This window comes from Sus scrofa, chromosome 15 (assembly GCF_054392235.1).
Source record: "Sus scrofa isolate SSC_HxYL_T2T_F1_AM1 chromosome 15, Sscrofa_HxYL_maternal_Yorkshire_Landrace_v2.0, whole genome shotgun sequence".
NCBI lineage: Eukaryota > Metazoa > Chordata > Mammalia > Artiodactyla > Suidae > Sus > Sus scrofa.
In genome coordinates, this window is record NC_139397.1 from 131,825,719 (window position 1) to 131,842,466 (window position 16,748).

General features: G+C 37.2%; 1 protein-coding gene across 1 annotated transcript in view; it reads right to left on the minus strand.

Annotated features, from left to right (window-relative positions):
- Positions 1–16,748, minus strand: part of ABCA12 (ATP binding cassette subfamily A member 12) — a 353,621-nt gene that overhangs the window by 201,086 nt on the left and 135,787 nt on the right. The window contains exons 3-4 of the mRNA XM_084999025.1: positions 11,112–11,219; positions 6,538–6,954 (exon numbers count right to left, since the gene is read on the minus strand). Coding sequence (XP_084855151.1) covers positions 6,538–6,606 — 69 coding nt within the window. The 5' untranslated portion in view covers positions 6,607–6,954; positions 11,112–11,219. The remainder of the gene's footprint in view (positions 1–6,537; positions 6,955–11,111; positions 11,220–16,748) is intronic.

Here is a 16,748-nt window from a genome sequence, read left to right on the forward strand (position 1 = left end):
TAGGTCACATTCCATTTGTGGCTACCATTTCTATTATGCTTTTATTTTCACTAAAAGTAAATAAGAAAGTAAAAGATAAGTGCACTTTAAATTAAAGTATCATTACATACTCAAATATTTGAGGAAATTACTACTCTGAATGCCTATAAATAAGATATTCACTCTCTAGTATTAATCATAAATGCCTATGCTTGGCCCACCTCACATAGTCACATTACCTGTCTTGACCTTACATACATTTGAGTTTTTACCCCTTGCATTAGAGTGGTTTGAAGTTGGTTGTTCTGAAATTAATAATACAGTACAACTTCCAGATTTCAATGAGGATTCTTTTGATTAACTTTGAAAATAAATAAAAGTAAAATGCTTAGGATAAAGATTCTCCATTTCCCTCCATTAAATCATAGTCTTGGAGAGTCTTAAGGAAACTTAGGGTTTAACATACATTACAGTAAAAATCATTTACATAATGCTTACACATTCATTAATACAATAAGAAATTGAGTACCCACTGTGTACCAGGTACTGAAGATAGAGCAATTGAAATTTTCAGTCTTTTGAGGAAAGAAAGCATGAAAAAATTATAACGAAATGCAATAGATAATGCTATGACACAGGAAGTCAAGAATGTGAAAGAAGATAAAGTGAGGGGAACTAAATCTAAAAACTAAAATGAAAAAAGGTCAGGCAGAAGACAGGATGTGCGTGTTGGATGGAGTGTGAGAAAGAAGTGGGAGTCTTTCAAGCAGGGGAAACATATGGGTGAAGACCCACAGATGGGAAAGAGGGTAGACTATTCCAGAAAAAGAAATAAGTCCAGAAGTACTGATATATCAACAGTCAGGAAAAACATCTCTGCAATACGGTTATGCAGCCTATACTTGAATGCTTCTAATGACTAGAAGTTCAATATTTCGTGAGACCTCTTCGCTATTGGACAACTCACATTGTCTGATTTTTTTTTGCTCATGTCAAGGTGATAACTTCTTTCTCATGACTAACAGTCATTTGTCTTAGTTTGGCCTCTGATTCCACAGGAGAATTCTACAAGCATTTGAATAGAGACAAAGTTTTCTCTCCTGGGCACCAATGCCAGTTCCTTCAGCAATTCCCTGTTAAATATGATTTCAAAATATCTTCTCCAGGATGAATTCTTGTAAAGAGGTCTTCTTACAATTAGTATCAAAATTCAATAAATTAATCCAAGTTGATAATAGCTAATATTTATTGACTGCTGAGAATATTTAAGATGCTATGTTAAACACTTAACATGAATTATTTAATATAATCACCTTATTTCATTTTGTAGATGGGAAATTAGAATCCTAGAAAAAGACTAAATAAATCTTCATTCTTTAAGCCATTAAATGGTAGAACCAATATTTGGACTCAGGGAGCCTGGCTTCAGCACCTGCACAGTTAACCATTAAGCTTTGTAGCCAAATCACTACAGAGTAAATTACTAGCTCTCTTTGACTGCAATACTATACTTTTATTAGTTCAGACTGTAAGAGCACTGAAAGTCATTTATAGGTTGAGTAGTAACCTAGAATCATAACTTTTATTACAAACTTGAAAAGAAAAATTGCTCAACTTTTATCCATAAAGTATACAGTCTTTTCCTTGTTCCTCTATTCCTTTCTTTTTTCATTGTCTCTTAAATCAAGAATGACTGTTACTTGGTGTTAACAAGGGGATTCCAAGATTCAGATTCAGACGTAAGTCTGATACTTTATATCTGGAACAAACCTTAATTTCACCCCCAAAACAAGGAAACAAAAGCAGCATAGAGTTCTTAGTTAGACTGAGCTTTCTGCTAGTTAATACTGCCACCCACATAAATAACCCATCCAAAAGCCAGAATCAAGACAATTTTCTGAAATCTGTATTTATTAGAGTATATTACATTTTGAAGATTGGTAAGTTTTCTATGATATTTATAAAAACTATACATTTTATTGAGCTTTGAGCTAATTTATTTCTCTATGCTTCTATTTCTAAAACATCTTTATCTCATTTACTTTTTGATTGGCTAAACTAATAAAATGTGGATGTCTTGCTATGTGCCATGCACCATAATGAACAAGAAGATCTAAATTTTTTGAACAATTAAAATGGATTAAGGGTGTAAATGGTACAGATCCAAAAGAGGTTAAAGGGCCTAGAACATTTGACCATGAAGTTGAGTGAATTGTGTAGGACCTAGTCCATTTTAATCTGATTTAGAATTAAATTTGAGATTGAGTTTAAATTGCTTTAATCAAAAAGTTATCTTAATGCATGAACCAAACTGTTACAAAATTTTCAGGCTAAGTCTTTTTCTTTAGCCACCATGAGGAAGAGTTATACAAGCAAGGTAAGGATTGGAGAGGAAGTATCAAATTTATTCAAATTTTAGAAGTTTATCAATTTGTGGGAATGGCTGTGATAGAAAAACTAGGTCTATCATAAACTGAGCTAAAGTGTGATTCACTAGCTAAATAGTTACAACGGAAAATAAACAGCTGAAGTTAATTTTCCTTCTTCAGGTCATAAGTCTGGAGTTAGATTCCACATCTATTGCAACTTGTAGTCTCCTCTTGATATTGGAACCTAATTAGAAACCATCTTCTTAATGAAAGAAGAAGATAGGAGAAAAAAGTATGTGTACATGTATGTGTAACTGGGTCCCCACAATGTACAGTGGGAAAAAAAGTTGTGTTGGGGGAAATATCAATTAAAAAATTTAAAAAATAATAAATTCTTATAGTACGTAGTCTATAAGCCTGCAGTCTCTTTATTGTTCTAGGACTCTGTTTCCTGTCATTAACTAATATCTCATTAGGTGAGCCTCCCTCTTGCTAACCATCTCCAGTGTAATGTATGTTCATATTTCCATTATTTTTTAGAGTTAAATTACAAGCCCAGCAGGGTAGCAACTGCATCTATTTGATTTTCTCTATTACCTAGCATTTCTGCTGGTATCTAATGTATTTTTCACACTCCTTTAGTAATCATTTTTTGCAATATAATTGAGAATTGACATTACCACTGATATTAAAAAACAGCAATATCTATGGCCTCCTTAGAAAATCTGATCTCTTTGTTGAATGGGCGGACATCCTGAGCAGGGATTAGAGAGTATTGGGAAAGGAAACTCAATTTAGGAGCAATAGAGAAGCAGCAGGAAGTAATGGAAAGAACAGATCCATTTTTTGGGAAAGTCTAACTTTTCACTTTTAAATTCACTATGTGACTTTGAACAAACCCCTTGAGCTCTTAGGGACCATATAAAATCAAGGCTGTTAGAGAATCCCAAATAGTCCAGAATTTTGACATTGGATTTTACAAAAAAGAGAAAAACATTAACTCTAAGAGCAACTTTGAGGAAAGTCATGTCAAAAATTAAAGATCCTGGAGTTCCCATCGTGGCGCAGTGGTTGAGTCCGGCTGGGAGCCATGAAGTTGCGGGTTCGATCCCTGCCCTTGCTCAGTGGGTTGGGGACCCGGCGTTGCCGTGAGCTGTGGTGTAGGTTGCAGATGCGGCTCGGATCCCGCGTTGCTGTGGCTCTGGCGTAGGCTGGTGGCTACAGCTCTGGTTGGACCCCTGGCCTGGGAACCTCCATGTGCCGCGGGAGCGGCCCAAGAAATAGCAAAAAGACAAAAAAAAAAAAAAAAATTAAAGATCCTTCCTTCCCTTTTTTGCAGCCAGGTCAACACATAGTTTATTCCATTGTATAGTTGTTTAAAATTTTTTCTCACTTTCTAGTACTTTTACAACAAATCTCCTCAATAATCCCCACTCCACTCTAATAATTTTACTGTATATTTTTTTGTATATCACTTGTTTCTCCATTAGTAGATTCCTAACTAATTTCTATAGACCATCCTTCCCACTGCCTTGCTTTGTGATGGACTCTCTCAAAAACAGAGTGGAAGAGGATATCACAGAGGTGATACAAGCATTTTTCTTTAACATTCATTAAGGACTATACATTTCCAGTGTCATACAACTTAATTTCTATTTTCCTTAGTATAAAAGTATGTTTTTAAAATGTCATATTCAGAACAATTACAAAGATAGAAATAAATATGCTTTGTATTTTAAATAATTGCCTGATGGATGACAAAGTCCAGTTCCTATACAAAGACTACATCCTCTCAAATTTACATACCCGTTCTTCTCACATTCTATCTTCTAACTTGTCTATATTTTCTTTTCACATTAAAAAAAATATCTCCTTTTAGATTTTAAATCATAATTTTCCAACTTCTTGATTTGCTCATTCTTTCCTCTTAAGTAACACTGGCATATATATATTTATGTCCTTAAGTCTTCTTTTCTAGTACCAAGACATAGGATTGGCTCTAGGCAAAACTATGAGGAAGTATACATTTCTTTGCCCTCCAGCACTCCGCTTAGAATTATGTTTCCTTTCCCTTTTGGCACCACTATTTTCTAAAGGTCTCTTGTGTCCCTCCCGTTGGTCACAATGGATTCAGGTGGGCCTTCCTGAATTTTTTTGGAAATTGGCCCTTTGTAGGCCTGCCCCAAATTCTGAACTTCTAATGATTTCACTCCCTGCCACCAAGACTTCTCTGTTCTAGGTCCCATTCTCTCCAGGTGCTCTTAAGATCTGAATAATGTGATGTCCCAAAATGAACTAATTGTTCATGTATTTTCTTTCCTTAGGCAAAAGTATAACTACTGGGGACTTTTTAGGGATTTTGGTTACATAGGAATAATATATCACACTGAAAACCTTTTAGCCTGTTTGACTTCCACTTCCTTTAAATATGTCATGTCCAGCAGAAATTGACTAAAATGGAGAAAAACTCCTTAAAGTAGAAAATTGATATGCCAGCTACTTTATAAATGAGGAAAAAGCTTAATAAAGTTTCTAAAGATGAAATTTCTCAATGAAAAATATATTAACCTGAGGGCTTTTTATTTTTAATTGTTAGGTAAAATAGAATTGTAAAGAAAATATACCATCTCAGCATTCAGCTTAGCAGCAACAACTGATATAAGTTTTCAATTCCTCTATTCTTTTAACTATTGAATTTTCATCACTTAAGAACTTTACTGTATATAAATATCTTCATCTCTCCCTCACTTCCTTCTTCTGGATTTCCTTTCACCACTACTTTGAATAAAACATGACACAGACATTGCCCCAAATCCCTCTCTAATTTATTTACCAAGTGTTTCACCATTTATAAAGCACTTTGAAATACAGCAGCACATTTGTTTCTTACGACCCCATGAGACAGACATGGTAAACCTCATGCCCATTTTACAAATGGAAAAACCAGTGCTCAGAGAAACTGTGATATGCTATTCAAGTCATGTAGCTGGTGAGGAACAGAATCAAGAAGGCAACTCTTGTCTTCTGACCACATCCACCTACCCAAGACTCTTCCCCTGCTGAATTCCACACAGAACCTACCACAGGAAAATTATAGAAAGTTTCACTTTTGTGTTATTTCCAATTTAAAAACAATGAAGTAAAAATATTAATGATTTGAAATTTTATGTCCAATACCCACACCCATGCAATCACATCATGCCTGTGATTTTTAAATCCTCCAACAAATTCGCAAAGACAAATCAACTTTTCCCTCTTAATATATACATCAGGACAGTTAGAAAGGTATCAGACACTGCAAGCAAACCTAGAGTGAGATAAGGTGTACAGATAAAACTTTGGTTTCTATGATGCATATTATTTACAAATATTTATGTTATTCATTTGAGGCTGGGAATAATCCCTCTAAAATGAAGTATACTGAGTATCTTCTTAGATTTCTACAGTTTTCAAATATTCTTCTGAATATGTGGCAGCTCATAGAAGCTAGTTCCTTTCTCAATCTCCTTGAGGATCTAATAGCTGGCTATGCAATTTAAAAAACAAACAAGAGTGTAAGAGTACACACACACACACAAAAGGTGTTGCTATAAGCAGAGTAGACAGACTATAGCAGTGAAGCAATTCAATAATACTCTTGAAGCATGACATATATATTGATCCTGGTTTGACATTTCTAGTAAATAATTTTTAGATATTTAAACTTTCTTAGAAGCTTTTCTATACTAACAGCCTTCAAATTATTTCATTTCTAAATTTTCTTCTCAAAAACTTTTCCATGGCTTTTGGTTTTCAGGGACATTTCTCCCCCATTTATTATTATACTGTTCATCTGAAACTTTACTTCGTCTCATTTTTACCTAGTTCACTAAGAAAATTTCTGAAAGCATCTTTACCCAAAACCTAGCATTCAACACTAGTTCTAATTCAACCAGTAACAAGGTGCATCCTTTTCTTTGCCCAGGGCATGTCCTGGTTTATTCTTTTAATTCACTGAAATCAAAAGGCAGCTTTTGAAGCATGTTTAGACTCGCCCCATTAGCTGTAAGACAGATGCAGGGATGGTTTCTAAATACCTTGCTCCTGCTTTAGAAAATGACTTAGCTCTTCTCTTTTTACCTGTAGTTAACACTATATTTTTAAGTTGCCTGGAGCATTTCCCCATGACCCCCTCCCTTGTTTTACTCACCGGCTGCCTCTTGACACCTAGCCAATTTTTCCAGACCAGGACCCGAAGCTGATGAAACTGGGAAGCCATCCTTCAAATGCCAGGAACAAGAGAATTCCTCTCTTTTCTTCCACCCCTCAAAAGAAGAATTGATTCCCTGTCCAACGTGCGGCGTGTCGGTAGGTCAGAAGCCTTTTCACGGCATAGCTGTCCTGGGGGCTGGGGTAAGAAACCCAGAGATCTCCTCTTCCTCCTGGATGTTTCTCTTGGGTTAATCCTTGACCAAGGAGCACTTCTCAATCAACTCTCCCTCTCAAACAAAATCCCAAACCAGAATCTTTTGGTGGCCTTTCCTTATTTTAAAATGACATCCAGTTGCTGCTTGTTGCATGAAGTTCAGACTCAGGAGAGAATGAATGTCATTCAGATAATGTCCCACTGGAAAAAAAAAAAAAAAAAAAAAGCTGAGCCTACACCTCCTACTCTCCGTAAAATTAACTGCCTATCCACACCTTCTAGAAGGTGTCACCTGCACTGGACACGTCATGAGGAATGAGGTGGGACCCTTGCCAGGCCAGTAGGACTTGTCCTACATTCTCGTGCCTTCTTTACTTCATAATGTCTGCTCTAGTAGAGGCAGAGCACAAGGAACATTTTCCAGACTCTTATAATAAAGTGTCATTAAGATGGGTTAAGTCAGTGAGGCCAGAGCTCAGCTGAAACACTGTGAACCTCAGCCCATCACTAGATAAACTAGAGAAAATCTCAAATTTAGCTTAAAGTGAAGTTGAATGCTTTGATTTGGGGAGAAGTGACTATGTTGGCTCCTATAACAATTTAATAGGTTAAGGAAAATGCAGAAAGTAAAAGGTGGGCTGTAAGTGACATAAATTACATACAATGGATTCCCTCACTTTGGGGCCAAGGATTTATGCATCTGTTCCAGGAGAGCCATGTTGTTTCAGGCTTTTATGGATAAAAGAGACATCAGCTGACCCAGGATATTTCTGAGTTTATGATATAACAGAGTTATACTGCACTCAAAAATCTCTAAATCAGCAGAAGAAATCTACTGTAGACTAAGGGAAAAGAAAAAGGCTCTGTGCTTGAATTATTCAAGGTACTTTATCATTAAGTAACTTTAGTTGTAATTTAAGGTTATATATGATCCAGAAGTCCAGCATAAAGCCTTTTAGGAATAACCTTGCTTAAGCACCTTAATGACAACTCATTCCCTCCGATATTCAATGCCTATACAATCTGGCTTTAGCGAATTTTCTAATCTCATCCTCCAACAGTCTGTTATAAACGCCTGACCACCTGCCAAGCTGATATATATTACAATATGCAAATGTAACCTCTGCTCTCTGATCTTGGCCTTGCTTATGCTAATTCTTTTACCTGGGATACATGTCTCCCTCTCAAAGCACTTACCTCTCAAAATTATCCTGAAATTGACATCTTCCATGAAAACTTTTTAGATATAATTTCTCTCGTCTTTGACTCTAGTTTAGTTTTTTGTTTGTATTTCTCTCAAGGAACTTGGGTTTTACCTTTCTGTGATTTTTTTTTCTTTTTCTTTTTTTGCTTTCCTGTGATTTTTATACATCTTATTTTTCCCACACTAGATTGTAAATTCTTTGAGAGCATGGACTATTTTATATCACAATATTTTACACATTATCAATGCTCAATAATCACTGTTGAATTTAATTGAAGAGACTATTTAAGCTAAGACCAGTGAAAGTCTACCTGGGTCACCACACCTTTCCATGATGCTCCAGACTCTGTGAAATGAGTTGAAGCAATGTTTGAGTTCTCCCTTCAAACCCAAAGCAAATGCTGATTCAGATTCCTGGTCCCCATGCCAACTCTGATGTATTGATGGCAGCCAGCCTGGAGCTGACTGGAGACATTCTGGCGCATGCCCATTACTGCAACTTTGGCTCTGTTGCTGCTCCCATGAGTCCCTCCAAAACCAATCCCGGGGAGACAGTCTTGAATATTTAGAATTAGGCCCTTTAATTTTTTTCCTAACAAGGTTAACAACAAAGGGTTCTTCAGACATCTGAGGGCCTTGGAGATAATACACTCCATCACCACTCCTGGGATGCAGTGTCCAACATATGCCTGACTTTCTTCAGCTTTGATGATGACTTGAGCTCCTGCTTCCCTGCCTTCTTTCTCTGCCATCTGTCACAGTCTACAACTTAGTGATGGTTTGGTTCACAAATAAACTTTACTCAGTTTTGAAACAAGGCAGGATTTAGGGATAGGACTCCACATATTGAAGGACATTACAGACAGTTTATTCAGTCAGGTTACTTCAGGTTAAAAAGCACTGACTCACCGTGCCACTGATGCAGGCGAAAGGTCAGCTCAAAAATGTCCCCAGCGGTTTCTCCCAGCAACTGCTTGTCACCTCTCGATTGTCATTGTGGAGCTGTTCTATTGTTTGTTTAAATATGATTCAACATTCTCCTCAGGGAGTTCTTGTTGTGGCACAGTGGTAACAAATCTGACTAGTATCCATGAGGATGTGGGTTTGATCCCTGGCCTCGATCAGTGGGTTAAGGATCTGACATTGCTGTGAGCTGTGGTGTAGGTTACAGATGTGGCTCGGATCCCATGTGGCTGTTGCTGTGGTGTAGGCTGACAGCTACAGCTCTGATTTAACCCCTAGCCTGGGAACATCCATATGCAGCCCCAAAAAACAAGCAAACAAAAAGATTCTCTCTCAAGATGTCCTCTTGCCCAGATACCCTCATCTGCTACCTCTAAATTTCTGATGAAGATAAGGTATTTTATTATAACCCATGACTTCCCAGGAGATCTATTTCTTCAAAGTAATCTCAAAACTATACGTTCAGTATTTAATATATGTAAGATATTCCTTTATACTTGATGGCACACTATGCCATAGCTCCAAATGTCATAAACATTTCCTTGAGAACTGGGGTAATATTTCACAAAACATAACTTAAAGTAGTTTAAATTGGGACACAGAGACAATTAGACCTCCAAAACTTGTTCCACTTTAAATAATTTGTCTTGGCATCTATATTGACCGTTTCTGCTTCTAGTATTCTCTTTAAGGTTTTCAAATTTATTTTTATATCTGAATTTAAAAAATTAAAATTCAATTGCAGAAAACATATATCTTCCAAGATTAATGTTAAGTGCCTTAATTTTTTAAAATTCCATTGTGGAAAACATATAGCTTCCAAAATTAATGTTAAGTTACTTGCTTAACATTAATCTTGGAAGCTGTAATTTACATAAATAAGAAATCATAACCTAAGTCCAAAATGGAACTTCAAGTAATTATGAGACCAACAAAAAGGAAATGAGAGTGTGAATTCTTTAAAAAAACAAAACAAAACAGAATAATGTTTTTTTTTTTTTTCACAGAGGAAGATGTATGATTGTGCCCCACTCCTAATGGTAGATTGGAATGTTACCTTAGGATTTCCTTTTAAGGGATGAAAGAAAATTCTGGCAACCAGAAATATACTGTACCCAAAGACACACAGTTGATGAAAAAAAAAAAAAGTTTTAAGTAAAAACTAAACTGAGCAGCAAATAAACAGAGAACAATACAATCTAAGAAAGAACACATTTATCGCCAAGCTTTTTACAGATTTTATTCTTACAGTTGTATTGAGAAGTTAAACTGCTCTTTTTGGTAGGACTAGGGTCATCTGTCACAGGACTCAGTTATTCCAGTGCGTCTGCCTGAGGGCAACAGACCAGGTTGTCTTGAGGAATGACTTTCACGTCTCAGTCCACGATCTCTTCCTCTGGTCCTTTTCTCTATTTTTAGTGGTTCCACACCCTAGAGACTGACAAGTGCATCCCTTTATCAAGCAAGGAGTCATCACAACTACCAGAACTTAGGCATTTTTGTACTTTCACTGCACCAGCAGAAAAATGAAAAAGCTTTATTGTGGAATAGCTCTTGCAAAACTAGGTATTCCAAGGATTCTAGAATTCTGCTTTCTAGAGCTCTATTAATTACAAATTGTGCAGAACAGTTCAAAGAGCACAAATCTGACTGAGCCAGATTTGAACATGCACACCATCCTCTAGAGATTGGTCTCATCTAAAGTCATCTCCAGGTCAGTTTACCTATTAAACTTAGGATGAGAGCTCTGATAAAACTATACAACTGTGTCATTGATGGGCTCCAAAAACATTGGATGTGGCAATTCTTATCAGTCAGCTGGTCATGTAATACTCTCCAGGATCAGGGCAAGAGGGAATTGGTCCAACCACAGATAAGATATTTATGTGGCTAAAACACATTAATTTGTTTTAACTATGTTTATTAAAGATGTACATTACTAACAGTAGTAATAATAATAATAAACACTAGATCACAAAGCCCCTGTCCATTTAACTAATCACTTTATAGTAGGAATCTAGCACAGGTCTCTTCCTGTTGTAGGTGGTCAACTAATGCTTATTAAATCATTGAGTAGCAAACATTTGTTAAGCAATTACTGAATCATCATAGAAGGCCTATCACATAGAAACTGGAATTATCCCCATTTTCAGAGAAAGAAAGTGACATTCATAGAAATGATGTAACTTGCCTGATTTCACTCAGTTAGAGGTGGGGATAGTCGGAACAGCAGAGGGAACTCAAATCCTAAGTCCATAATTTTCATCTCTATGTCATGCACTGCACTGCATGGGAAGAGCTGAAAAGAAAAGAAAAGAACTTTAGGGGTTTTCCTTGTTCTCTAGAGGCATATAAATCACTTGTACTAAAAAACTTAAATATTGCCAAAAATGAGTGCACAAGAATAACTGCACCAAAAATTCAAGAAAAGGAACATTGCTTTTAGGCTTCTCGGTAGAGTGTCAAAAAAATTCCCCAGCCTGGCCCTTGCCAGCCTCATTAGGTGTGTCTCTCCAGTCTCAACTATCCCTCCTGCCCTCATGCCTCGGAAGAGGACTATCTACTTTCAGGCTTTGGTCACACAGCTCCCTCTGCCTGAAATAAAATCATGCTCATTCTTAAATGACTGACTCAAATGCTACTTCCTTTCTGTAGTTCTTCCCAGCCCTTCCGCCCACCACACCCCTATTCCCAGCTGAATTAATCACCCTGTCATCTGTTTTACCATAGACCTCTGTTCATAAAGACAGTCAACTCTTTATTAGCCTTTGTCATAGTCAGTTGGTTGCCTTGTCTACAATCTGAGCCTTTTGGAGACAGGAACCATGCCTTATGGAACACTAAGGGTTGGAGGTTAATTCCATATCCTTGGAGGACTGTGAGAACTCTGCCCTGATTAGTACTAAGAGCTGGTTTAGAAGATAAAGTTTGGAGAGTAAGGGACCTTAATTCTAAAGAGCAGAAGATGCCATATTGAAGATTTAGGATGAACACTTAGACTTAGAATACTGAAGTTCCTGGCAACCCTTCTAAAGAGACAGAGTGTGATAAAATGGATGCTGTGGGAACATGAAAATGTTAGTAGGATGAGAGATTTAGGTTGAAACCTGAAACCTCTATTTTCAATAGGAAAAAATGTGGAAATGAGTTAACTATGAAGTAAAATAGATTAGGAATTTTAATGGGAACCACAGCCATAACTTTAATCCTTTATCTCCAAATTGGTTTTTGTTCATAGTCATCAGTGACAACTTACTTTTTCCCCACCATTAATTGGCCTTTACATTAAGATGCTATAGGAGACGGGATTAAGATGGTAGTATAGAAGGACTGGAGCTCACCTTCTCATAAAAACAGCAAAATTACAACCAAATGCTGAACAACCTTCAACCAAATGGACTGGGAACTTTCAAAAAGATAATCCTACTCCAGAAGACAAAGGGGAGGCCACATCAAGAAGGTAGGTGGGGTGATTACATGATATAAGCAACCCCATACCCACTGGGTGGGCAGCCCACAGACTAGAAAGTAACTATATCACAGAGACTGACTTACAGGAGTGAGAGTTCTGAGCCCCATATCACGTCCCACACCTGGGGATGACATTGGGAGAAAGGGCCCCCGGAGCATCTGGCATTGAAGGCCAGTGGGGCTTGTGTGCAGGAGCTCCACAGGACTGGGGGAAACAGATACCCCATTCTCGAAAGGCACACACAGGCTTTCATGTGCACTGGGTCCCAGGGCAAAGCAGAGGCTCCATGGGAATCTGGGTTGGACCTGACTGGAAGTTCTTGGAGGTCCTCCTGGGAAAACACAGGTGACTGTGGCTCATTATGGGGGAAGGACATTGGAGGCAAAGCTCTCAGGAAATATTCATCAGCATGTGTTCCTTAAGAGGTGGCCATTTTGGAAAATGGTCAACAGAGCTGAGAAGCCCCAGGCAAACAATAATCCAGATGGGATCACAGCCCCGCCCATCAATAAACAGGCTGCCTAAAGACCCCCCAGGCACACAGCCTCCTCTAATCTCACCTAGAAACAAAGCCTCACCCACCAGAGAGATAGGAATCAGCCTGACCTACCACTGGGCAGGCACCAGTCCCTCCCATCAGGAAGCCTACAGCAAGCCTCTGTACCAACTTCAGCCACAAGGGGGTCAGACATCAGAAGTAAGAGAGGCTACAACTCTATTGTCTGCAAAAAGGAGACCACACCAAAAACCTATAAAAATAAAAAGGCAGAGAACTATAACTCAGATAAGGGAGCAAGGAAAAAACCCAGAAAAACAACCAAGTGATCTGGAGATTATCAGCCTCCAGGAAAAAGACTTTAGACCGATGATACTGAAGATGATGCACGACGTTAGAAATAAACTGGAGTCAAACACATTTTACAGAAAACAACAAGCAAAGAAATACAAGATTTAAAGCTTAATAAAGCAGAGATGCAAAATACAATAACTGAAATAAAGAATTCATTGGAAGCAAACAGCAGCAGAATACAGGAGGCAGAAGAACAAATAAGCAAGGTGGAGGACAGACTAGTGGAAATCACTGATGTGGAACAGAAAAGAGAAAAAGATTGAAAATAAGTGAAGACGGTCTCTCAGAGAACTCTGGGACAATGGTAAATGCACCAACATTTGTATTAAAGAAGTGCCAGAAGGACAAGAGAGAGAGAAAGGGACAGAAAAGATATTCAAAGAGATAATAGCCAAAAACTTCCCTAATATGGGGAAGGAACCACTCACTCAAATCCAGGAAGCACAACAAATACCATTTAAAGTAAACCCAAGGAGAAACACCCCAAGACACATATTAATCAAACTGACCAAAATTAAAGACAAAGAGAAGATATCAAAAGCAACTAGGGGAAAGAAAAAAATAACATCCAAGGGAACCCCGATAAGGTTATCAGCAGATTTTTCAGCAGAAACTCTGCAGGCCAGAAGGGAGTGGTATGATATACTTAATGTGATGAAAGGAAAAGAACCTCCAACCAGGATTACTTTACCCAGCAAGGCTCTCATTCAGATTTGAAGGAGAAATCAAAAGCTTTACAGATAAGCAAAAGCTGAGAGAATTCAGCAACACTAAACCAACTTTACGACAGAACTTCTCTAAGCAGAAAAGAAAAGGCCTCAATTAGAAACAAAAATACCATAAATGACAAGGCTCACCAGTGAATGCATATATACAGTAAAGGTTGGAAATCATTCACACACAAATATGCTACCAAAGTCAGAAATTGTGAGAAGAGGAGGGTAAAAATGCAGGACACTGGAGATGCATTTATGATTAAGAGAACAAGAACTTAAAATAATCTCATTTATATATACTCCTATATAAAAACCTCAGGGTAACTGCAAACCAAAAATTCACAATAGATACACAAATAATAAAAAGTAATACAAACCCAACACTAAAGATAGTCATCAAACAACAAGAGAATAGAACAAGAGATGAAGCAAAGTAAAATGACCAACGAAACAAATCCAAAACAATAAAATGGCAATAAGAACATACATATATATCAATAATTACCTTAACTATAAATGTACTAAATGCCCCAACCAAAAGACACAGACTGGCTGAATGGACACAAAAACAAGATCCATATATATGCTATCTTCAAGAGACCCACTTCACTTCTAGGCTCACTTCACTTCTAGAGACCCACTTCACTTCCATGCAAACAGGAATCAAAAGAAAAATGGAGTAGCAATACTCGTATCATACAAAATAGACTTTAAAATAAAAAATATTATAAGAGACAAAGTAGGACATTACATAATGATCAAAGGATCAATCCAAGAAGCAGATATAACAATTGTAAATATATACGCACCCAACATAAGATCACCTCAATGTATCAGTCAACTACTAGCAACCTTAAAGGGAAAAATGGAGAATAACACAATAATAGCAGGAGAATTTAACACTCCACTTACAGAAATGGACAGATCATCTAGACAGAACATCAACAAGGAAACATAGGCCCTAAATGAAGCATTAGACCAGATGGACTTAATAGGTATTTACAGGACATTCCACCCAAACCAGCAGAATATATATTCTTCTCAAGTGCACACAGAATATTGTCTAGGACTAATCACAATTCTGGGCCATAAATCAAGCCTTTGCAAATTTAAGAAAACTGAAATCATATCAAGCATGTTTTCCAACCACAATGCTCTATGACTGGAAATCAACAAGAAAAAAAAACTGCAAAAAACACAAACCTGTAGAGACTAAACAACATGCTACTAAACCACCAATGGATCACTGAAGAAATCAAAAAGGTAATTCAAAAATACCTAGGACCGGAGTTCCCGTTGTGGCACAGTGGGTAACGAATCCGACTAGGAACCATGAGGTTGCAAGTTCGATCCCTGGCCTCACTCAGTGGGTTAAGGATCCGGCATTGCCCTGAGCTGTGGTGTAGGTCGCAGACGCGGCTTGGATCTTGTGTTGCTATGGCTGTGGTGTAGGCTGGTGGCTACACCTCCGATTAGACTCCTAGCCTGGGAACCTCCATATGCTGTGGGAAGCGGCCCTAGAAAAGGCAAAAAGACAAAAAGACAAAACAAAAGACAAACAAACAAAAAAAAACCTAGAACCAAATGACAACAAAGATACAACACTCCAAAACTAATGGGATGCAGCAAAAACTGTTCTAAGAGGGAAGTTTGGAGCAATACAAGCCTACTGCAGGAAATAAGAAAAAGCTCAAATAAACAACCTAACTTTACATCTAAAGCAGCTAGACAGAGAAGAACAGACAAGACCTAAAGTAGTAGAAGGAAAGAAATCATAAAGATCAGAGCAGAAATAAATGAAATAGAAATGAAGAAAACCATAGAAAAGATCAATGCAACTAAAAGCTGGTTCTGCGAAAAGATCAACAAAATTGATAAACCCTTAGCCAGATTTATCAAGAAACAAAGAGATAGGACTCAAATCAATAAAATTAGAAACGAAAAAGAAGTTACAATGAACATCACAGAAATACAAAGGGTCATAAGAGACCACTACATGCAACTATATGCCAATAAAACAAAAAACCAAGAAGAAATGGACAAATTCTTAGAAAAGTACAATCTTCCAAGACTAGATCATTTCTACTTTGAATTTCATTCCGTTGTGAATTGAACAAATCTTTCTGAAATTCAGTTTCTCTTTTGTGTAAAATTAAGACAATAGTTTAAGACTACTGCACAGAGTTACTTGTACAGATTAAACAAAGCATACAGGAAAATGCTGTCATTCTCCTATAGATGCATATTTTCTTTCTGAGGAAAACCCTACATGCAATTTTCACATTATCAAATATGTTGTAGAACCTATGTGTTTTTCTTCTATTCTTACTATCACGTTTTAAAATTTAGAAATGGACTTGTGTGTTGTGACATCATGATGTTTGCCATTTTTTTTCAAATGTGTTTATTTTCTGACTTTTTTATTGTGGTAAAAAAGGCATATAATAAAATTCACCGTCTTAACCAAAAAAAAAAAAAAATGCTATGGGATGCTCATCACACACAGGATCTAATCTTTATAATAAACCTGTGAGGTCAATATTATAATCTGTGTTCTACAGATAAGGAAGCATAGATCAAGTAGCTTTCCCAGGTTACACAACTAATGAGTATAAGGACAGAGATTTGAACTCATGTGTCTGTGTCTGCAAAGCCTGTTTTCCAACAGGCCCTCATTAAACAAACATGGGTAAGAAAATATGGCAAGTGTACACATTTAATCCAGGTAGAAATTTGAAATAAGTTGGGAAATTGAAGCCAACTCATAGCAAAAATAACATCATCCTTCTT